General features: G+C 46.4%; 1 protein-coding gene across 2 annotated transcripts; it reads left to right on the forward strand.

Moving 5' to 3' along the window:
* The first annotated feature begins 642 nt into the window (after positions 1 to 642).
* LOC102064912 (serine/threonine-protein kinase SBK2) lies at positions 643 to 20,900 on the forward strand. 2 transcript variants are annotated; one of them, XM_074545903.1, is made up of 4 exons: positions 643 to 786; positions 17,373 to 17,568; positions 18,258 to 18,460; positions 18,717 to 20,900. In XM_074545903.1, exons 2-4 carry the CDS (start codon positions 17,382 to 17,384, stop codon positions 19,284 to 19,286), a joined length of 960 nt encoding a protein of 319 aa, XP_074402004.1. In that variant the 5' UTR covers positions 643 to 786; positions 17,373 to 17,381; the 3' UTR covers positions 19,287 to 20,900. The 2 variants fall into 2 exon arrangements, with proteins under 2 accessions (XP_074402004.1, XP_026647590.2); XM_026791789.2 differs by lacking the exon at positions 643 to 786 and adding an exon at positions 11,412 to 11,492.
* Positions 20,901 to 24,120: the final 3,220 nt, after the last annotated feature.

The following is a 24,120-nucleotide window of genomic DNA, read 5'->3' on the forward strand; positions in this document are numbered from 1 at the left end:
GAGGTGGCCCCCTGCTCAGGGGTGCTCCTGATGTGTACAGGCTGTATATCACACCTGTATTTTCAGATGTGATAACCAGAAGAAATGTTCTCTCTTTATAGTGATGTATAAAAAATCGTGCTAGAAAAGCTAAATAAATAAACTGGTGGAACTTTCTTTGCTGATATAACTGAGAAATCACATCATTAAAATCCCTCTAAGCTGCAAAAATGGGAGTGATAATGTCCTGCAGCAACATTATTTGTTGCTGCTCCTTTCCAGCCCACCCTTTGCTGATTGCTTTGCTGATTTAATACCAAGGGAGAGGGTAGCACTGCTGTCCCTGGCTGTCTCAAGGCTGCTGCAAAAAACCATGAACTTGTTTTGCTCACAGCCCAAGCTGGGCGAAAGCTGCATAGCCTTGTCAGATGGGTGCTTTGCTTAAACAATCTTGGCAGATTATATCAGCTTGGAATTATTATTCATAGCAAAGTGGGATTGGGTTTGTACTGCAGTGAATGGTAGCAGGGCTAGAGGGCATAAAGTTCTGTATTTTTTGACTCTGCAAGACACTGCTGAGATCCAGACCTAACTGTCTGTCTGCATAACATCTCACTCTCACACATTTGTCACTTTTTGCAGATTAAATATTGTGAGCAGCTACCTATGGCTACCCAAGTGACTTCTTGTGGAGCAGCAGAGATCACAGAGCAAGAAGAGTTTTAGGATCTTTCCAGCAGGCCTGGGAAGAAGGAAGCAGGAGGAGTCTGACCAAACTGGAACAGACAAAAAGTGAAGAGTTATCTGGTGAGTAGAGGAGGGAGCACATAGTTGGCTGTGTAAAGTAAAGGTAATGTGGGAGGTAGGCACTGGAGAGAGCAGAGAGTGGTGTTGATTGTTTAAAATCAGAGTTGTGGCAAAAGTAGAGTGTTCCAGAACTACAGTTTGAAGCAAAAGTGATGCTGTGAATAGAGAAATGGAGACCTGAGATTGACACTTGAAGATCACTAGTCCATGTTCATCCTACCTGTGTTGGTTTTCTTTACTAAGAATCTGTCTCTGTGAGGACAGCCAGATGGAAAGTAGGCACATAAAAGGTGGTATAGAAAAGAAAATAGAAAAGCAAAAGGGAGAAGTTAGACAGGAAATGCAGATGTGGGATCCTCAGATGGGGAAAACTTTGGCAATGATCGTGCCTTCTCAAAGTCACAGGCATCCCATGCCTCTGCTCCACTTTCCTGACTTAATGAACCAGGAATCAGCCCTGACTGAACAATATGTAATGTTAGCAGAGATGTCTCCATTGAAGAGGAGCAAAAATTCAGCTGTACTAAGTGGAGGTAGAGCCTCCCTGAGGAGAGAGATAAAGGGAGATCTGCTTCAAAGGAGAGGCAGTGAGTCAGCACTAGAGAGGCAAAGCAGGGCATATTTCTATTGCTGGGTGCCCAAGAGATTTGAGGAGATAAACACTTCTTACTGTCACTAAGCCTTTCTCCATCACACTGTGAGCAATGGCACTGTAGGAGACAGGTGGCCTTCTGTTGCTTCATGGCTGTTGCTGGGTGATTTGTAGATCGTATGCCAAAGTTCAAAGTTAAATTCCCAGGAATTGCACAACTCAAGATAATGCCAGGAAGCAAAATTTGTGAGATGATGGAAGTTACTCCTCAGTAAGACAAAAGCTTCTTGGGGAAAAATTGCCACCTGGAGTTTTTCTCACCCACCCCTTTCCCTTGCTGGGCCCTAGTTTCATTGCCTCTCCAAATGTACTTTTGCTGCTGGGCTGATGCCAAGTGGTGCATGCAAAGGGGGCTGAAGAGAAATGTGTCAGGATGTTTCGGTAGAAAGTCAAGGTAAGCAATTCAAAGCAAGAGGTAAATCAGAAATTAATAAAGAAAACAGTTAATTATTTCTTTCCCCCATGTAAATTAGGGAATAGTGAATTCCTGAAGTCAGGAAAAGAGCTGGAAGAGAAAGGAAAAGAAAGATGTCTCTATTGGTTCATGCTTCACCAGTAAGAGGGAAGTGGGGAGGGCTTGGCAGCTCCCTGCAGGCTGATGGGGTGGAGAAGGTGCCATTCCAAGCCTTATTGCTTTCCAGCTGGCTCAGATTGATGGTGTTTGCTATTCCCATGATATCTCTGATAGCATCTGTCTGATGTACTAATGACAAGATGCTTCATTCACCGCTCAAAAGAGGGATTAGGGCTCAAATTGCCATTCCAGCTTGTCACTCACCAAGGAATTAAAATCTTCTTTGAATGTGGAATTTACTGACCCCGTGGGAGAGGCTAAGACTAAGGAAATGATGCTTTAAACATGAGATCACTGAAATAAAATTACTCATTAGCTGGTGAGTGTTCATCTTTCGAAGCTGTGGTGGAGAGCCACTCGACAACCTTACACAGGCAGCACTCTCATGGAACAGCCAGTTCATCACAAATACCCCAGACATTTCCTCCTCTGAAGAAATAGCAGAGTATAGTGCAGGAACACCAAGAGATGGTTTTTAAGGAGTTTATGTGGTTGTTATAGAAGAGGCTTTGATCTGTGTCTTTCCTAATGAAGCAAATTATCTACTTCTTGTCCTGATTTGTCACTGACAGCTGGCCATTGGTCACAAATCTAAATCAGGAGCTGTGAAGAAAATCACTTTGAATTTCGCCTGAACAGAAGACTACTGCTGATAGCGATGCCTTAAATGAATTTATATAGATGTGCCCACATGGGAAGACAAGTGTCCTGTAGTACAAGCCTGAGATCTCTGCTAGCTCAGCTGTGCTGTGAGGTCTTACAGTAGATGTGAGCTGGTACTGAACTAAATGTGCACAGTGGTGGAGAGCAGCAGCATCTCAGCAAACCAGATGGTCGGTCAATGATACACAGTCACTCCAGGTGCTCTGGGCTCCTCCAGAAATTGCTGACATCCGTGGTTTTAGGTAGTCTGAGGACACTGCCCTCCTGCTCCCCTCCCTGCACTCTGCCCACCCCCAGACCGCCCCCCCCAATTTTTGAAAACACGTCTTTAGAATTGTCCAGGAAATAACATCCTTTAAGAAGTTAACAGTGAATTCCAGGTCTTACTAATTTGCATTGGTTGTGGGGTATTTTTGGTTCGTTGGTTTTGTTTGATTTTGTTTTTATGGGTTGGGGTTTTTTGCTATGCTAGATCTAGCTTCTCTTCATACTACACATAATTTTATTGGAATAATTCTGAACTTATCTCCTTTGGCATATAAGTACAATATGCCCCAAAACACTCTGCAAGTTGAATTGTGTTGTAGTTTGTGGAATTACTAGGGATTGATGGACAAGATATGACTCAAGGTCAAAAATCCTTTTGGGTTTTTTTTGGGGCTTCTTCCATCTCTGGAACAATTCCTGCTAACATCTCCACACCAGTGGCCCTCTCTAGCTCTCTGATGACGGAAGGCTCTCAGCCTCCCTTGAGAGAAGCCTGTTTCCATGTGATCAGTGAGGCTGATGAAATCTGTTTGGAAGAATTAAACTCTCTCTTTGGAAAACTTTAATTGTATCTGAGCTCCCCTAGGAATGAAGTGCAGCTGGGTAACCCAGCTTGTGTCATGTCCACAGATCTTCTCTCAGAAGGCCGTTCCCTGGATGGGCTAAGCAACCTGAAAAATCTCCAGAGCCCACAGCAACTGACAGATCCTACATCTCCTAGAGGGTAGGATAATAAGAAGGCAAGCCCAAACTAGCAGAGGCCACAGTCATCCTCAAGTCAGCCACAGCTGTCCTGCCTCCTTGTTTCGGTGGAGAAGAGTTGTGGTTGCAAGGATGTTGAACTTGAAATCCCTACTCCTGCCATGTGTGTCCATCCAGATTAAGGAGATTTTTCTGCCTCTTTAGATTCTGCCTGTGATGTCTCAGGTTTTAGCTTTTATATTTTTCAGATTCTGTACTTTAGTGTGTAGTTCTGAGCTTTATATTAAGTGATGGTAAGCTCTCTTCACAGAATAGGTAGACAAAATAATTCCTTTTCTAGCTTGGGACCAAACACAACTGATCCAAATTTCAGGCCCAAGAGCATAAACAATGGTGGACTGAAGAGAGAAAAACAAGAAGGATGGGACTTCAAAACATAAAGCTATAACTGGACAATTAACTCCAATATGCAAATGGACCAGAACTTATAAAAGTGAGAAACCTCCTGACTGGTTGCCCATTTTGTGACTCTTTTGGCTTCATCTTCGGTGTAGCCCTGGCTGGGCTCTTGGGCTGCCCAAGGTGGATCCACTGAGGCCTTCTGATAAATCCCTACTTTATTCTTTAGCTCTGTCTAGGCTCTGTTCTAGGTCAGCCTTGTCAAGGCATCAGCTGTATGTCTGTATGTCTGCCTGGTTGTCCCAGATGCTCAGACATTCATATACCTAGGTATTTACTTAGTGTTAACTCACACCAGGTATCGATCATTGACCACAGTGGCAAGGGAAGCTGAAGCTCATACTCTAGAAGGTCCCCGGTTCAGAAAAATGAAGTCTTGAAGGTCTTGAATGTAACAGGTCACTTCTGTGGAACTGAATTTCAAAGTGGCTAAAGGAATCTGTTCAATTAATGCACTTTTCTTTGGTTTAGTATCCCCCCCTAGTGCCATTTGGGTCCAGTTTCCACTGTTACATTTTTCCAAACCAGTCTTGATTTCTTACCTCTTCCCTCCTGTAACCATGCAGGTATAGCAAGAGACAGGCCAGCAGCCATGGTCCTGGGAAAGTGACAAAGATGTATTTAGCTCAAGATGTGAAATTGTCAAGATTTTAAATGTTTATCCCAACGAGTTGAGGAGTTTTTAAAGCTTTCTTTTACGTCTGTCTGGAAGTTGGACATACAGACAGTGATACAGTTGTAGAAGGTGGTAGATACAGAATCTACCTTCCAACAGCGGAATGCAATGTTTGGTGGGAACAATTTCACTCCTGATGCGATATTTGTAGTAGATTGGTCAGAGGGAACAACTTAGTTGGAAGTAAGACCAGACAGATACTTTGAATGTTAGTAAGTCACTTGGACTGCATGACATTTGCCTGAAAGTCCTGAAGGAATTCCAATGTGAAACTGCGAGCTGCCGGCCGAGCTGCATAACCTGTCTGTCATTAGTATCTCTGTGCCTGAGCACTGATGAATTCTGGTGGGTGTAACCCATTTGCTATAAAAAATTACTGGTGGGTCTGACTTCCATCCATAGTAAGAGACAGGTGTCTATTATAAAGGTCAAGGCCGAAGAATGGTCTTGGTGACAGTCTTGAAAGAAAGATCCAGTGTGGCTCCTGCAAAGAAAAATCTCACATCATTGCCATGCTGGTTTCTGTGAGGGCCTCAAAAAGCACAGGAAGTTACTAAAGGGTTGGAGGAAAGGTCCTTTCATGGAATGAAAGCTGAGTAAAGGACAATAAACAAAAAGAGTGGATGGCACACTTCTCAGGGTGGAGAAGAAGAAGAGGAAGAGGAAGAGGAAGAGGAAGAGGAAGAGGAAGAGGAAGAGGAAGAGGAAGAGGAAGAGAAGAGAAGAGAAGATAGAAGAGAAGAGATGAAGGATTATCCAGTCCAACTGCCTGACCATGTCAAGGTCAAAGTTAAAGCATGTTTTTAAGGGCATTGTCCAAATACCTCTTAAACACTGACAGCCAGTGGCCACTTCTCTAGGAACCTGTTCCAGTGTTTTACCACCCTCTTGGTAAAGAAATTCTTCTTCATGCCCAGTTTGAACCTACCTTGAACAGCTACCCATCATGAGCAGCTTTGAATTGTCCTGTCACTGGAACCAAGGAAGAAGAGATCAGCCCCTCCCCCTTCACTTCCCCTCCACAGGAACCTGGAGAGAGCAGTCAGTTTTTCCTCCAAGGATAGCTCATGTATTACTCAGGAGTGGTTTTATTCAGCAGCTTTGTGGATGATCCAGAGGAGTGAGTGAACTCCCTGCCTCCCTTCCTTGCAATTTTTTGGACAGCCCCAGAGGAGACAAGTGCAATGCCTTGACATCAGACAGATAGCAACACTGGGAACAGTGTCCCAGCAGCAGTCGTCCCTAGGAGCTGGTTGGTGGAAGACATTTTGCAGGGTGCTGGCCTTCCCTGTGCAGATGAAGCTGTAGAAATGAGGTAGGGTTAGCACAGGAGTCAGCCTTCCTCAGGGAATGGGAGCCTTTGCCTTCCAGACCATTACTAGAGGCAGGCAAGAAGCTGCCAAAGAATTGAGAGGTAGGCAGAAACCATCATTTTGCCTTGCTTCAAGGGTACTGACAAGTTTTGATGGCCCTGACCAGCCTCTCCTGGATCTCCCATCTCAACATCTTCCCATGGGACCAAGAAACCCATTTCACCTCAGCCCTGGGCTTTTGGTCCCTGCCTGAGCTGTAATGTGGTTTATCTTTCCCAGCTATGCATGGCCATATTCACTGTTTGTCTGTCCCTGACAACTGAACAAACTTCCTGGCTTAACCTCCTACCTGCCTGGCAATCATTGGACTGGCACTGACTGCCACCACCAGGAGTGATACTGACCTACAAACCAACTTCTCACCTGGACCTTGGACCTGTTCTGCCACCACAAGCTCACCTGATGATCTGGACTCTCAGTTGAACCCAAGTCCATCCCTGGGCCTGCATGTTCCTTGTAGGAAACTTGGACAAGACTTGGCTGGAGAGACTTTGTCCTGCCAGCCTTTTCTCTCGTCTCCTGGATCCCAGATGCTAAGGAACAGCTGTCTCATCTCTCTGTCCTGACAGAAGAAAACTTTCCCAGTAACACGTTGTCCCTGGCCCACCACCCAAGTCCACTCTTCTTCTGCAAGTCTGTCCTTTTTTTCCTGCAAGACCTCACTACAATTCATCTCTTCCCAGTATTGTGGAGGAATAGAAAGTAAGAATATAGTGCAGAAGAATAGTGCAGAAGGCAGTCTCACACCTGAGGAGTTGCAGCTGTACCAATCACCAAAGGTTAGGAACAGGCCTGCCCTTAGTAGGCCACAGCTGTGTCAATAAGAAGATGAGTGCTACTAGAGTGGGTTATCTGGGTGAGGAGAGAGATGGAGTTTGTTGGTTGGGCTGTGAAGATGGTGGAGTCAGTGCTGTGAGGAGCTGCACATGAGAAATGACTGAGAAGGTATGGAACTTTTGAAATGAGTTGATAGCACAGTATCTATTGTCAAACCATCTAGAGCCCTAGCCAACTCAGCCTCCTGGAGTGGCACCACTTTACCAGGCCAAGGTGGGAGCTGCAAGCTGAGTTGCCTCCTGAACAGTCCCTACCTGTAACTGTGCTGACAAATAAGCCATTAATTTTTGGGGAGAAGGCTGATTTACATCATGGTTACAGGATATTTGATATTGTTTTGAGCCCTGGAGGACAGGCTAGGAGAGATGAAAAAGGTTAAAAATACAGCAATTGTGGATCCCTGTCCCTGTGCTGGGCTGGAAGGGCACTGCCCCAGCATTGCTCTGAGGCACTGGGAGCAGTGCTCAGGGATTCCATTGGATTAGCACTGCCTCTTGCAATCATTCTGCACCCAATGCACCTAACAGCAACATGAAGGAAGTAGGTTGAAGTGGGACTGAGCAGAATGCTTTGAAGCAGGTGTGGTGTTCAGTGGCTGACCAGAGGTTTCAGGGGTGAGGGGTTTTTGACAAAGATGGGGAACACAGCTGGGAAGCACTTCTGGGGAGCAGGGCCAGGCTCAGTGTGACTGTTGTGTTAGCTGGGAAGCGAGGTGGGACATTGTGCGGCATTGCCAGGAAGGCGGCCAGCAGATTCCTCAGTGATGGGGTAGCACTGAATGACCTCAGAGCACAAATGGTCTGTGCAGCTGGTGGACTCCTCTGAGCACCCTGCCTGTGCCAGGGAGAGTGCAGGGCCCCAGCTCTCCCGGGAGGCAGCCCACACCTTGTAGTACCCTGCCCACTGGCCTGCCTGCTGAGGCTGGGCAGGAGGAAAGTGTTGGTAGCTCACAGAATTATTAATAGAAGAAGCAGAAGGGCAATAGGGAAAGTTAGAGTGGTCCCCCAGCATCAGGCACAGAACCGGATCTGAAAAAGCTGAGCAAAATTTTGTGCTGGAAATGAAGGGATCATGACTGTTCTGAAAAGCTGCTATCACAGATGTTCTGAGTAAATGCTTGTGGTCAGTTTGAAAATACGGGGACAAACGGAACATTGCCATAGACTACAATATTAAAAGAGCAGTGCCATTTTAGGCCCTTTAAGTAAAGGAGCCTGACATTCATATTACAGCAACTTTCACACATACCCCTTCTGATGAGCCTCCACACCTCCAAAGAGTGCTCTGTTTGGTCCAAATGGCATCAAATCTTCCTCTCCCTAAATGCTTTTGGAGCCTCTGATAATATAGAATGGGAAGTAAAGACCTGTGTGGGGCTGGGTCACCCTGAAACAGGAGTACAGACCTCCTCACCCAGCTGCTGTGGAGATCATCAGAATCATTAGCCAGGGACATTGTGAAAAAGGGTTCATGCTAAAGTCATCACCTGAGAAACTGTGTCCTGCTGAAACTGTGTGGTTCTTAGGGTACTTTCTGGAACATGGTGGATTTCTCTTTGGAAGGGCAGTATTCTTTTGCAACCATACATCTGCCATCTTCTGACTACAGAGCACTCTCTGTTAGGAGATCAGACCTGATCCTTTAGAGCTGTGTATGCCTGTACTTGAAGAGCTGCTGCTGTTCTGATGTGAGGGAAACAGCCTGCTGTGTGTATGCTGAGGATGAGCAATAAGGGGAGAGAAAAAAGGATGAAAAGAAGAGCCCTTCTTGACTATGTCCCTTTACTGTAGTTGCTTTAGTCCAGCTGTTCCTCATGCAGTTGCTACTGCCATGACTTTGGGACACTGGCTGCCATGTCTGGCTCTTGGAAATTTTCATGCTCTATTACTTTTCTGTGTACTGCCTATTCTGAGCCAGACATGCAGGAGACAGGATATTCATCATGCTAAACCAACCATAATTCAGAGGAGGAAAATGACACATATTCATACAGGGTTTGTTATGTATCATAGGCCATCCCCAATGCTTGCGTGTGTCACTGCAGTGGGTTGACTCTGGCTGGATGTTGGACACCCACCAAAACTCCTCTATCACTCCTCCTCCACTGCTGGACAGGGGAGACAAAATATAATGAAAGGTTCATGGGTTGAAATAAGGACCAGGAGAGATCACTCATCAATACTGTCACAGGCAAAACATGCTTGAATGAGAGATATTAATTGAATTTATTGCTAACAAAATCAGAGCAGGATCATGAGAACTAAAATAAGACCTCAAAAAACACCTTCCCCACAACCCCCTATCCTTCCTAGCTCTACCTCCTCCACAGCCCAGGACCAAACTTTCCAAGACACTAAGGCAGTTTTGGTTACATCATGTTTCCATGTTCTCTCAGTGTTGACTTTGACCAACATCTTGTTTGCCAGCTGGACAAAATGTGTGCGGTGTGGGTGAGAGAGGTGTAGGTGTTAAATTACAGAGGTCCTGAAATGCACTGGTGTGGACTTCATTAGCAGTGCAGCAGCTCTGGGGCCTCCAACAGCTGTCCTGTGCCCAGTGCTCAGGGAGTGGAGGTCAGGGATTCTCAAACATGCATGTGATACACAGTACGTGACATATTCCCTGGTAATGAGCAATGCAGGACAAGCCCTGTGGATGAATGGCAGGTCAGGAGCAAGCCCTCAGTGAGATTGCTACTTGTCAGTGCTCTCCAGGTAAGGCTGTGGAAGAGGTCTCTTCTCTAAACTAAACCCCTCAGCAGGTCCCCATCTCAATAGGAATGGATAATGTAGGGATTCTGCCTCTCAAAAAATTAACTGGAAAATAAGGAAGACTACTGTATTTTGTTCCTATATCTGGAAGCATATTTAAGATAGTGACTGGAGAGGAGAGAGGGACTGGGGGAGTCAGGGAACCTGGGCTGCTTTCCCAGCACTGTGTTGTTACTGTAAATTATAGCAAGTCCCCAGGGACATTTTTCAGTTCTGACTTGTGTCTCTCAAGTAGAGCTAATAGTCTCACACTTTCCACCAGAAGACTAGATTATACAGGGTCTCTGTTCCTGGAGAGGAGTGGTTACACTACACCATTTATCCCAGTGCTGAGTTCTTGGATATTGGATAGGTTTCTTTGGTACACTCCCATCACCCCTAGCTATAATGTTCCTGCCTGTAGGGACTTTGCACATTGAAGGCTGTTCCCAATCACAGCTTTCAGAATGCGTGTGAAGGCACAGGCTTGAATGGCACAAGACCTTTAGGTCATCAGCAAAACAATCTCACTCCCCACCCCTTATCCAGAAGCAGAGGGACAGCTGGGAGCCTGACTGTGCTATTCCTCTTGCCCTCTGATTTGCAGCTCCTCTGAGTGGTAGTAGACTGGCTCTTCATAGGCCTGTGCCAGCAGTCCAGTGCATCTCACCTTGTTACCCTTCTGTGAGGGCAGAGCACTGAGTGACAAGCCCTTGGCATAATTATTCTCCCTTCTGAGATCAGGTGAGAAGGTTCAGTCCTGTGCTGGATACCCAGAGTATTTTTTGGGGATGCTCTTTTCTCTTTGGCTGTCTTTCACCTCTCCCAGCCTTCCTCCCAATTCTCTGACCCCAGGGAGTGCCAGGGCTCATCACTACAAGTGCCCAGCAAGGCTCTGGCTCTAGGGAACAGAAAGCCGGCCCTGTGATACACCCAAGTCATCGGTGCTTCAGATACACAAACTGATCCACTTCCTTGAGAAAAAAAAAAAAAAAAAAAATCAGTGTTTAAGAGCCAAGATGCAGGGCCTGCATCCGGGAGCTGTTTTCATGTCCATGCTGAAATGGAAGAAGGAAGACCTTGGCACAGGACTATGCTCTGGGGCAGGTACTACTGAGAATAGGTAAAATGTTCACAAGTCATCACAGTTATCATTAATAATGCTCTGCAGTATTGGTGTGTGTGAGGACCCTGAGCCATTGGGTCCCAAGAAGGGTTTTGAGCCAGCCATGGTTTGTGCCTGGTCTCTGATGCTCTCTGGCATGGGCACCTTTAGTAGCCAAGGAGGTCGTTGTGAACCCTGCCATCGGGAACACACTCCTACTTGGCACAGCCCTGGAGCAAGGACCTTGTTCCAGCCCAGGGAGCTGCTTTGCTCCTTCAGCTGTAGCGAAAGCCCAAGCTGGAGCAAAGGGCTGCACAAAGTGGGTCTGCCAGTGGCTCCCCGGGGGTTTATAATGTTATGGCTAGAGCAGAAACAATCCCGCCCCGACTCCTGAAACACATCCCCCTCCATTAAGCGGGTAGCGGGATAGTCCTTTCCTTCTCCCTTTCCCCTCTTTCCTTCCCTCCGGGAGGTCACCTTCAGCAGGGAGGCAGCGTGCCCCCAGGCCCAGAGCCATGGGGACGGGGCGGAGCGTCACGCTCGGCCCCGCAGCTCCTGGCAGCCCGCTGCGGCTGCTGGCGCAGGCTGAGCCCGGCGGCTGCGGCGAGGGGAGCGCGGCTGGCTGGCTGCGCTGCGCTGCTGGACAAGGTGAGAGGCTTAGTGCAGGCGGAAGGGAAGTCACAGCAGTGGCAGGATGAAGGACACTGGACAGGCGTGTAAAAGGGGCACCCACCCCTCTCAAACAGGTTTTGGAGACTCGAGCGTGGTGTGGCGGCACATTGCGGAGCGCACCCGCTTCCCGCAGAGGGCTGATGGAGAGCTCCTTGGTGGCTTTGCCCTGGAAGGTCGCTTTGTGTCCACTTGTGTTCGGTGGGATGGTGCTGCGCTCCTGGCGGGTTGGTTGGGAGAAAGGTGTGATCTGGCTCGGTCCCAGTGAGATTGCTGCCGGTTTCTGTCCGAGGAGGCTGCTGTGCGGAGCCCGTGGTGCGCTGCGTGCTCCCGAGAGGCTTGCGGGGCTCTCCGGGGACACTGCTGGGTGTCTCTGCCCAGAACAGCAGCTCTGCTACCGGCACAGTCATGCCGTTCTCTGCAGCGAGATTAAGCACTAGCCTGCTGACCAGTTTTAGAAAGAAGCTCATAAATCTTCCAGCAATAAGGCCACAAGCAAACGTTGCGGTAATCTGTTCTTATCCCTTGTTGTATTAAATGTGGTTTGAGTTGCCTCGCACAGGGTGACAGGTTTGCACCAGAGTGGAACTTTTGGGGAAAAAAAAAGATGCCATTCTTGAACCAAAAGTTACGAAGATGGAAGGATATTCTTCCACAATGTTTGATGAGATTTTTAGGGACAAATATCCTTCTTCACAGAATGTGCACCACAGCGGAGGTCTGAAATGGCCTCACTTCAGCTTCATCTATTGGTTTTATTATAATGCTTCTGCCTAACTGGGAGAGCCCTTTTTAGTGAAATTCCAGTACTCTGAAAAGTGTATACCGATGATAGAGTAACTTCTCCACTATCTGTTTGATAAGTTACAAAGACAGCACGCCCGGAAGTTTCGCTCTAATTTTCAGCCCTCTTGCCATTGTCATGACTTTCTCTTGTCCTTTTTCTGTCAAACTGGGGACACCAGAGGTAGCTTGCTCAACTGTGGGCTCACCGATATCATTAAAATGACAGAAAACATCCAGTAACTGGTTCTCTTGATCTATCAGCCTCCAGAAGAGTTCAGGAAATTTACTCAGGCTTTCTTCATATCAATATATTTTTAACATTTCAAGAAACATCATAAAAAGGTAGATAAAAAAGAATACAAAGGAGAGCAAATGGAAAAATAAATTTATAATAAAAATACAAATTCCACTGGTGTGTGATATTCTCAATTGTGCAGAAGCTGTTAACAGGTGGCCAGCTCTTCAGAAATACAGCTTCCCTAACTCAGCTGATTTTTGGAGATTAAATTTCAGACTGTCTCATTGCATCTGTATGTAGGAACCTCTGCAGAAACTGGAGTTCACTGTAAGAGGCACATGGCCTCAGAACAGATCTCTTCTTTTGTTACAATCATCTCAGCCTACGTGAAACTGAACAGCTGTCTCTACTTTTTTTTTCTTGTTTGTTTTCTTTTGTTTACAGTGAAGCTTACTTTCTTAATTTAGCATCTGGAAAATGTTAGTTTGCCTCTCACTGCTGATGTTTCCTGCATCTGAATCTTTTCAGGCATTCTCTTTAGCAGAGTGAATGCAAAAGAGAAATCTGTAACATTGATCTGTTATGCTCTTAGACTTGTATCTGTAACATTAAGATGTGTATCTATCTCACTGTAGATTATTTCTACTGCAATTCTGTATCATCCAATGTTTTAAGGCCTGCAAAGGCAGTGAAGCTATTCCAAATCTGCATTTCTGGATTTACGTAGTGCCCATTAAGCAGCATGAAGAAACTAGATGTGTCTGATTAGTATGACTTTTTTTGCGTCTTTTCCCCCCCCTGTTACTCATCCAATGTCAGACTAAAATCCTGACTTCTTTGGTCATTTGGAATGCTTTTGTATCTGTGTATGTGTATGCATGTACACAGTTGCAGTTTTACCAAGCAACGCATTGTCTACCCAAACCCTTTTTTGTGCCATTTGCAGTATTTTTCTGGATGACTTCAGTGTTTCCTTCTAGATCACTGACATAAATGAAAGTATTATGACAGAGTTAGGATTGAAAAAAATTGTGTAGGGTGAGAGCAACAATAAAATATGGCATTTTCCACTATATACTGGGCTTTTAAATAATTAATTAAAAATGTGTTGCTTCTTGGTTTAAATCAATGCCAGGATGAATTTGTACAGATAACTTTCAGGAAATGACCAGTGAATGGGACATTTCTGGCAGCTGCTGTATATATATATATATATATATATACCAATACCAGGATGAGAACTGCTTCAAAACAACAATTTAGAGGTTGGCGGGAGGTGCCTGCAGGTGGGGTCCTTACACAGCCCTGAAGCAGAAGTGTGATAACTACTGGGTGATATGAATTATATGGTGCACTAAATCCATTTGAGCAAAGTGTGCTTTACTAAACATGGTGCAAAAACATTCAGGTAAAAACCAGGCAGGCAGCACCCATAAAGGGACATGAAGAGGAAGTTGTTTTTTTCCCCACCATTCCCAGTAATTTGGAAAAACTCTGGACTCATAATGGATGTATAAGGTAGTGCAGCCTGTGTGTCAGTCCTACAAAGAAATTTTGAGGCCACAGCATGAGGCAGGGGGTAATTCTAGCTGAATGTGTGACAGGAGGCATTCTCCCCAAGACAGTCAGGGTTTTCTTTGGGAAATGGGGGGACAAAAATGATGAGACTTTAGAAAAGATCCATGAAACAGATTTGAGAGCTGGACAAGCAGACTGGTCAATCTGAGACCAAGGGTCTGACAAGTAGACAGAAAGTTATTCGAAGGCATTGAACCAATAAGCAAACATAGAGCACAGAGATGCCTATTCTCAATTCAAGACATGACCACATTTTGTGGCAGCATCTCATCTGTTTTTTAAGTAACTGATGCAGGCACTACAGAAGCACAGTGTGACAGATGTTTTGTGAAGCCTAAGTAGGCATCAGTTAAATGCATAGCTTGAGCTTCAGTCTCGTAGTTTCACACAGCATAATTAATTGAAAATATATTCTCATAGCCTGTGGTCATACCTCTGACCACAGTGCATATAAACCCTGCAAGGGTTTGGAGAAATTTAACGGGTATTAGAAACCTCTTTATCTGAGAAACTTCAGCAGCAGGTTCGGTAAATTCAGATTAGGTTATCATACGAATACCTAACAGCAAGAATGTTCACACCAGCATTTATAATTGACCAACTGTCTTTGGATCAAGCCTGAATGACTTTTTCTTTGAAAGAGATGCCCCAGATGCTATTTGTTATTTGGTTTGTGTTAATGCCCTGTAGAAGGTCAGACAAGAAAATGGACCCCACATGTCATATGCTCAAGGCCATTTTTAATAGACTATCTTTGATATGAGAAGAGGCTGAAACAGCTGAAACTCTTCAGCTTGAAAAAGAGAAGGCTCAGAGGGGGTCTTACTGGTGTATATAAATATCTGGTGAGGGGTAATGAAGAAAAGGGAGCCAGACTCTTCTAAGCAGTGATCATTGATGGGAGTCTCCATCTATGGAGATATTGAAGACCTGTCTGAACACCTTCCTAGACAACCTGCTTCAGCTTGAGCAGGTGACTTGGATTAGATGATCTCAAGAGGTCTCTTCCAACCTAAACACCTCTGTGATTCTGTTATTACAGCACTGCCTCTGTTATATAGGGATCACACTGTCTTTGGCTTTTGACATGTATGAAGTGTTTTTCTGCACTAAGGATATTAGTCATTTTAGTTGAAGAACCAGAATAACATTACTTGGACTAAGACATTGTATCTCCATAGGCTAGATCCCCCTTAGCTTCTCAGGTGGTTCAGAAGTATCTCGTGATGGTGTAAAGGATGTGAACTTTTTACTGCTGCAATTAGAGATTCTTTTGAGGAAATACAGTTTCTCACAGTCAGCAGCCTGGAAACAAGAGATTTAGCAGGGATGAAGCCTGGAAATGATAGTGGAGGAAAGAACAGGTTTGAATAGGACTCTGCCTGCTGCCTTCAGTACAGCACAGCCAAATGGTGAATGCATGCTGCTCAGGGCCCTGCTGACCTTCTCTTCAGTGCTTGTCAATCTGCAAAGGGAAAATGACATTTTAGAAGGTATCACAAGTAGGTGCAGAGCATCTAGACAAACTCTACTCAGCAGTGGTCCAAATTTGATCCTCACTTACCTTCCTAGCTAATCACAGTGGCATCTCAAAGAAAGACCTGAACACGTCAGCTATTTTCTCAAGTATGGACTTTCTCTTGTAGTTCATGACTCCAAGGGCAGCAAGGGCCAAAGTCTGCAAACTGTTCTGGAGTGACTGCAGCTGGGGCTTCCTTCATAAGGAGCCCTGATCAGACCTGCAGGTCACAGGCTGTCAAGAAACTCTACCCATATCCTCTGGATGACCTGTTCTTACAAGGTGGCCCATTCACTTTATTGCTCTACTCTTGCAAAAAAAGTAGGGGCAATTACTTGGCACTTCTGAATTGGATAAAATTTAGAAATGCAGTCAAGGAGAGAGGGAAGGGAAGAGGAGCTTCCCCACAAACAGTCTCAGGCTCCTGTAGAAATCCAGCATTGTTGTAGATTTCCCAGGTTTAAATAATTATTTTTTTTTTCCATATTTCTGTATTTTGAAGAATGACTGGATTTAGCAGCAGTGGGGCTCCTTTGCAGAAGAGAGATGTGGACATTCTGGAACAAATCCAGATTGTGAAGACAGTTAAGATGTGGGAGTATCTCTCATTGGAGGAGAGGGTAACAGAGCTGGGACTTCATTAGCCTCAAGAACAGAAGGCTTGAAGGGGTCATCTGATGCAAATGAATACCTGCAAAAACACACAGCCAGGTGTATCACAGTATCATCTGATACTGAGTGACAGAACTAGAGACAGTGGGCCTGAAACAGAATTTCTTTTTAAGCATAAGTTAAAATCTTTTTTACCACAAAGGTGATTAAACACTGGAACAGGTTACCCAGACCAGCTGTGGCATCTCCATCCTTGTAGATATTTAAAACTGGGCTGGGGACCAGACAACCTGCTCTAGTTAACCCTCCTTTGAGCAGGATGTTGCACTAAGAGGTCTCCAGAAGTACCTTCTGGCATTTTCCATCCTGTGATTCTGGTTCTGTGACCTTGCTCCAAGGCCAGGAGGAGCTCCCAGGCCCAAAGTACCTTGTTCAGAGCACAGGGAAGTAGACAGGGGCAGAGTGCTGCCCCAGAGGCCTTAAAATCCTGCCTTGTGGCTGGCTGGGAAAAGTGAAAAACCACTTCTCTGAAATGGGCCTGAAGCAGCTGGCTAGAGCTCAAAATGCCATTCATGTCCTAGGTTACTTCCTGTACAAGTTACTTGGCTGCACAGAGGCATGACTTTTGGTCAGAAATGTCATCAGGCATGTGAGGTACTGAGCTCCCTTTGGCTTTCCTGGGGCACTCTGCCTTTTGTCACATGTCCTAAGGGACAGATCTGTCTCATCTGCTGACTCAAGGACTTTCTCCAGTAAGCTTTAGAGGTGGAATTTTGAGTAGAGAGATGAGGTCTTGCTGCTGTAGGCTAAGGAGAGCAAGAAGGGGTGACTGGGTCATACTTGAAAATCTGGGACTCTGCTAATGTTTTGCCTGTTGTCTAATATTAGGCAAAAGGATTAGGGGGCTGGAGGAGGTTCCCTTCAATAGAGAGACCTTTTCTATGATGAGGGGCTTTGCCCAGAGATGTGCTGTATAAAAGTGCAGGTTCAATTCTGGCACAGCAGCAAGAGTGCTCAGGCTCCAAGTGGCAGAAATACGCCATGGCATGGTTTGTATTGTATGTTTGATCTGACTTTCTCTGAGTGTGCTGTGATGTTCCTGACTCTGGCTGCGGTGTTCCTGCAGCCCTCAGCGATGGCAGAGAGCTCAGCCGTGACCGCAGCAGTGCCAGAGAGAGCAGCACCCACCAAGCTGGAGGAGCTCCTGGAGATCACCGCCCAGAGCCTGGTGCGCACCGAGGTGGCTGAGCACTATGAGGTTGTTCGGGAGCTGGGCAGGGGCAAGTATGGCCACGTGATGCTAGTGACCCACAGGCAGAGAGGTAAGGAGCTGAGTGCCCTGTGAACTACTGTGCCTCTCCACTCACCAGGGCATGGGGTGGGCTGGTGGCACATTGGGGACAGACACCAGGCATGGCAGGGAGAGTCCCCAGGGAGACCAGCAGGATGGGGACCTCCCCACCTAGCTCTATCCCATGCCATCCAGCCAGGGACCAGGTGATGCCAGGGGGCAGCCCAGATTATCTGGCAAGGTTATAGTGATGAGACAGGTCCAAGGCCAAGCTGGGAAGTTAATTCAAAAACCAGGATTAGGAGAGCTCACAGATATGCACCAAAATGCATGTAGTATAGATGGAAACAGCAGTCCCATCACAGGGCTCCTCAGTCACAGAGCCCCAAGCCTGTGACCTGAAGTGGTGCCCTAAGGCCCGTGGACAGAGGGTGTGAATGAACATCCTGGGTTGGCCATATTAGTGCCCTGACACTGCTCTTCCCCGGTAGTCCCAGCTCAGACTGAGGGGCCCAAGTATCCCGATGTCCCTACTGTGCCCAGGGCTCAAAACTCACACCAGCAGCAGTTCCTATTCCCAGACCTGTTGTCCACAGGGTATACCCACACAAGCTTTGGAACAGAGACCTCCCTGTGGCTGTGACTGTCTGAATCTGTGGCTGCTCTGTCTTGCCTTGTTGTGACTTTCAGAGGAGTCAAACTCACTCTTCCCATCCCCAGGGACTCCTATGGCTCTCAAGCTGCTACCCAAAGCCAGTACCAAGCTGCACACCTTCCTGTATGAGTATTGTGTAGCACTGTCCCTCGCCACCCACCCTGCCATCATCGGCATGTTCGGAATTGCCATTGAGTCCAGCCAGTACTATGGCTTCCTCTATGAACCAGCGCTGCACAAAGACCTCATCTCTATCATCAAACCCCGCGTGAGTGTTGCCATAAGGCCATGGGGACTGGGCTGTAGCATTTGGTCCCTCTGGAGGCTGGCTGGGTCAGAGGGAGGGAGATAAAGGCAATGGCTGTGTATCTATCTGGGGTCTGCCGCACTGAAGCAGCCTTGGGCTTGCAAGGTGAGAAATGTGAAGGTGTTTCCCAGCGCAGAGCACTGAAGTGAGAGCCCATCTGGCAGGGCTGCTGAGGTGCCCCATGTGTGTCATCCTGCCTGTCTCTCTCCCTGCCCAGGATGGGATCCCTGAGCTGGCCGCAAAGCAGTGTGCCAAGCAGCTGGTGAGCGCGCTGGAGTTCATCCACAGCCGCGGGCTGGTGTACCGTGACATCAAGCCCGAGAACGTGCTGCTTTTTGATCCCGACTGCCGGCTCGTCAAACTCACTGACTTCGGCCTCACGAGGCCCAAGGGCACCAAGCTCAAGCTGGTGGCCGGGATAATCCCCTACACCGCCCCCGAGCTGAGCAACACTGCTGATGCCCAGGGGGTGCCCATCGACACCAGCATGGATGCCTGGGCCTTTGGGGTGCTGCTTTTCTGCCTGCTCACCGGCTACTTCCCCTGGGAGCAGAGCCTGCCAGAGGACCCTTTCTTTGAGGACTTCATGCAGTGGCAGGAGACAGGCCTGGAGAAGGACGTGCCCCGGCACTGGAGGCGCCTGACGGCCGAGGCTGCCGGCATGCTGCGGAGCCTGCTGGCTCTGGATCCCGCCAAGCGCGGCCCTGTCAGCGCCGTGCTGCACTACGTCGGCTGCCCTTGGCGGCAGGAGGACGGACGCGGTGAGGAGGCTGCCGTGAAGTCCTAGGGCAGTCCTAGGGCCTGCTCCCCACGGCAGGAAGGAGGGAAGGAGCCTGCAAGGGGCTTCAGAGTTTGGGCACCATGGTGGCTTGGGTGTGAGAGGCCGTGGTGGCCCAGAGAGCAACTTCTCTGCTGCACTGTCCCTGCTGCCACAGAGCCAAGCTCCTTCCCCAGTGGATGGCCCTCACCCCAGGACTCAGTGTTGCCCAGTGCAGCCTCCTTGTGGCTTGGAAGCATCTTTCTCTTGGAAATGACTGTGTGAAGCATCCCCCTGTTTCCTAGCCACAGGGAGTTATTTAGGCTGCAGCACCTGCTGTGCCTCAAAACAGAGCAAAATATGTACTTTGTGTTTCTGTATGTGGCTCGTTTTCCCTCACAATAAATGCCTGTTGGGACCCACTTGCTGTTGGAAAGCAGGGAGCGTGTCAGAACTTGCAGCTGTCTCAGGACAAGCTGTCCAAGGCAGGGGCCATCTCTGGATGCTGCCTGTGCCCACAACAGGACGCCTGGAGGGTGACTTCAGGCTGGCAGGGTGGAGGAGCTGGGGAGATGCCAGAATGTAGCCATGGGTGATGGCTGGGGAACGTTCATGGTTATCTCATGCCAGCCCAAACACATCTCTTCTCTTGTATTGCCTTCAGGTCCTAAGACAATGTCCTTCATGCTCCTTTAAATGCCTGGCTACCCCTCTACAAGACCTTTCTTCTCCTCTTTCCTATCACTTCTTGAACCCTTCCCTACACACACACCTCTCCTAATGCCCTGATATCATCCTAGGTGCACATTTGAATCCTGGAAAGGAGTAGCAAAGAGGGAATTAGGGGTTAGTAGCCATTTTTACTTTTCTACCTCTTTTCAATCCCCAGGATTTTGATGTTGGTAATAATCCCTTCCTGCACTTAACCTGGTCTTTTGCTGGAAACATTCACAGCTTGTTTTTCACTCTCAGGGGCTTCATAACTCCAAAACATGCAGTGTCCCAGCACTATACTTTCTAGCATTTCAGCTTTTTTTTTTTTTTCATGTCAGACCCTTTCTGTACACAGTCCTTCTTCTACGCTTCCCCAACCTGCAGCTTTTTTGTCCACCTTCTTCTCCCCCACTGGCATTTTAGCATGTCTTAACTTTTCTACCAATACTACCTATCACCTGGTAAACACCTTTTGCTCATCACCTCTGTACTACTATTTTGTGCTGCTCCTGCTCCCTGCATCATTTACGTCTTGAGTCTTCCAACTCTCCAACCTAGCTTACCAAACAGCATTATGCTCACACTGTCCAAGATACAGTTTTCTTTGGCTTACTTCCATCTCTTAGAATTTTTCATTACTTGAAATCATAATAAATGCTGCTCAACTCCAGCCTGCTGAGATTGGCTTTAATTACTCTTTAATTACTGTAGGAATGGTATAGAGATGTTAAGGCGCCAACATGGTTCCTGCATTTAAAGTGGAGAAGCTTTAAGATGAATGGATCTAAAGGCCAGGTAACTGGCAAGTATCCAGTGAAAAATAATGGAAAAAGCATTTGTTGCAGATGTCAGTTAATGGAGAAATACAGAATAGGAATGTGGCTTTTTGGAATGAGACATTCAATTTCATAATAAAGTTGTGTTTGATACAGTAAATTCATAGTGTTATGGTACAGAGTTTTTGTAAGGCATGGCCTATTGATAAAAAGAGAATTATGATATGTTGTATTGATTCAGAAGATGCAAAGTCCATAAAATATAGATTAAGTGGATTGAGAACTTTAGATAGGCAGAAGGGATAATTGTCTGCTTGGAATACTCTATTTTGTCTGGTTTCTGCAGGGATCAGTTGTTAAATGAGAACTGGTTAACGTTTCCAACCATGATTTTAAGGAAAGTACAAATCAGGTAAAACCCTACAGATGACACAAGCATGAATAGGGTGGTTGCAAGAGGAACAGGCTACTCAAAGAGATCTAGATAACTTGATAAGTTAAGTGTATTCAAACAAAATACATTTTCTTACAGGCAGGAGAAACATAATTAGGTAGGAACACATAAGAATAAAAGCCACCCTTACAAAAGGACCCCTGAAAACTTGCCAAGTCACAGAGGATACACAAGATTACACGAGTTCTTACTGTGTTGTCCTGTTAAAAAAGGCAAATGGGCTCCTTGCATGGCTAAGGAGGGGTAGAGAGTAAGGATGGTCAAATCTTCAGCAAAAACAGTTAACAAGATTCCTGCTGGCCTAAATATGAGTGTGGAAAGTTGGAGTGAGCCATCATGGGGAAATCCTGGGTATGGCGCCACAATTACAGGCAAGCTGGAAAACTGGAGACAGCTCAGGAATAAACATGGTGGGACTGTGGTTTAAGGCTGTAAGGAAGTCTTAAAGAAACTGACAAGTGAAACTAACTAAATAGGAAGACTAGATGATGGATTGATTATTATTGATATAGAGTACTGAGAGGAAAATACCTCCTACTAATGGCCTATTTTAATTTGAGAATGATCCAAGATCAACCATGACAGGCTGAAGCCAAACACTCCAGTAGTGAGGTTCTTGCCTACTGAAGGAAACCATCATATGAGCAGAGGCTGAGAGAATGGGGAATGTTCAGCCTGGAGAGGAGAAGAGTCAGGGCGGATCTTATATTTCTTTATACTTCCAGGCATAAATATTAATAGAGAGAGGGGAGGCATTTAAACAACTGAAAAATGGCTTTATGGTGATGGTGGCCAAACTTTGTAGCATTGGTTGTGTATCTATGGGTTTGGAGATGTTCAAAGGATGATTGGATAAGGCTCTGGTTAACTTCCTCCAGCTGTCTCTCTTTTGAGAAGGAGCTTCGTGTAAGCAATCTTCATATGTCCTGTGTGGCATCAACCATGCTGTGATTCCACAACATTTTTTATTTTGAAACACTCGGTGTTGCAGCTAAGGATGTTTAGGGCTCTGAAATATCTTCTCCCTTGGAATTGCTCAACATGGTCTCAGCAAAGCTGTGTGCCAAATGCAAAAAAGGCATGACAAGAAAGGGCTAGCAAGATTTTAGGATTTATTCCAAATTAAAGTAAACCTGCACTGATGGAAAACTGACATCTTTGGGAAAACAGATCAAGCTGCCCCACGCCATCAGGACCCAGGCTGGTATTTTTTGCAGGAGACAGTTATGCCAATGAGGATCCAGGATTCTGTCCTGCCTGACAAAGGCAATGTGACAAGCTAATGGCAGTGAGAAGTGGCAATGACCAGGTTTGTTTCTCTGTCTCCTTTGTCACAGAGCGCCTTGAGACTTTGGTAGGAGGAGTTTCTCTGCCAGAAAGCTGTATGATGTATAGTGAAGGGATGATCAGCACTGTGACTGTGTCATGCATGTGATGGTGGTGGGGACAGGGCTGCAGTGAAGCAAGCACAGGTTTGAGCACAGTGGCAAAGAGCCCTGCTCGGAGCCAAGTCCTCAACTCAGGCTTCTTTTCTCAGTAGCTTGTTCATAATTGCAGCTGGATTTCTTAAATCAATGAATAAACAGACTTGGCAAAGACTATCCCCAGGGGGTCTGGAAAAGGATCTTGTTGCCCCCATCATCCCCAGAGCAGCTGTTGGGAGAGGCTGAATGGAAGGGAGCTATGTGCAAGCCCTTTGCACGCCCAGCCTCTGGCTGCAGGAGGGCTGGCCAGGTGCCCAGCACTGTAAAGGGCAACACTTCAGCTAATGTACCAGTGTCATCCCCAAAGGGGCATCAGGTGGCTCTGAAGAGGAGGGAAAACGCCGTACTTCACTCCTCTCTCGGATGGAATAAAGAGATAAATTGGGTAATTACCGAGCTCGCTGCACTTTGGGAATTCTGGCTGCAGGTCAGTCCAAGAAGTGTGAATCCAGGCCCTGGTGTCCTGATGCCTGCAACACACTGTGTGGTATTTTCTGGGTCCCTTGTCGTAGGGAGGAAATGATGAATGTGACTCCATGTTCTCAGAAGGCTAATTTATTATTTTATGATCTATATTATGTTAAAGAATACTATACTAAACTATACTAAAGAATACAGAAAGGAGACAGACAGAAGGCAAAAAGAGACTAATGAAAAACTCGCGAGTCTCTCCTCAGAATCTGACACAGCTTGACAGTGATTGGTCATTAAGTTAAAACAATTCCCATGAAACCAATGAAACAATGACCAGTTGGTAAACAATGTCCAAACCACATTTCAAAGCAGCAAAACACAGGAGAAGCGAATCAGATAATTATTGTTTTCATTTTTCTCTAAGGCTTCTCAGCTTCCCAGGAGAAGAAATCCTGGTGAAGGGATTTCGCAGAAAATATGACAGTGACAACACTGCATGCACAGGCTGGGAGCATGGATCCCATGGCTTTTGGTGGGATGTATGCTCCATGTTTCTGGGTCCCCTCATGCACCTCACTGTGGATTCTGTTTCCACTTTTGCACAGTACAGTCCACATGGCTCCTCAGTAGTTACCCTCAGCAACAGCCCGGGGAATGTGGTGCAGATCAGAGACTGCAGAGTGTAGGGAAGATACAGGCCAGCACTGCAGGCAGAAGGGTGATGGGTTGAGCCTGGATCTATTAACTGAACAAATAGTTTGATTGTAACTCTTCTCCCAGTTAGAAGTGTTTTTAGGAAGAAGTGAGAGTGAAGGCTGTTTGCTAGACAGAGATGTGAAAATTCAGGCAGATTTGAAAGTGTGACGACCTAAAAGTTGTGAAAATGGTTAAACAGTGCCCCAAATGACTCATCTGAGAATTAAAATACTGAATGCTAAAGAGAGCCTTTAGGTGAATTATTTAGACTAACCACAGGTCAGCAGTGTCCCCAGCACAGATTGTTTTCTTACACTGGCTGGACT

This window comes from Zonotrichia albicollis, chromosome 1 (assembly GCF_047830755.1).
Source record: "Zonotrichia albicollis isolate bZonAlb1 chromosome 1, bZonAlb1.hap1, whole genome shotgun sequence".
Classification (NCBI taxonomy): Eukaryota; Metazoa; Chordata; class Aves; order Passeriformes; family Passerellidae; genus Zonotrichia; species Zonotrichia albicollis.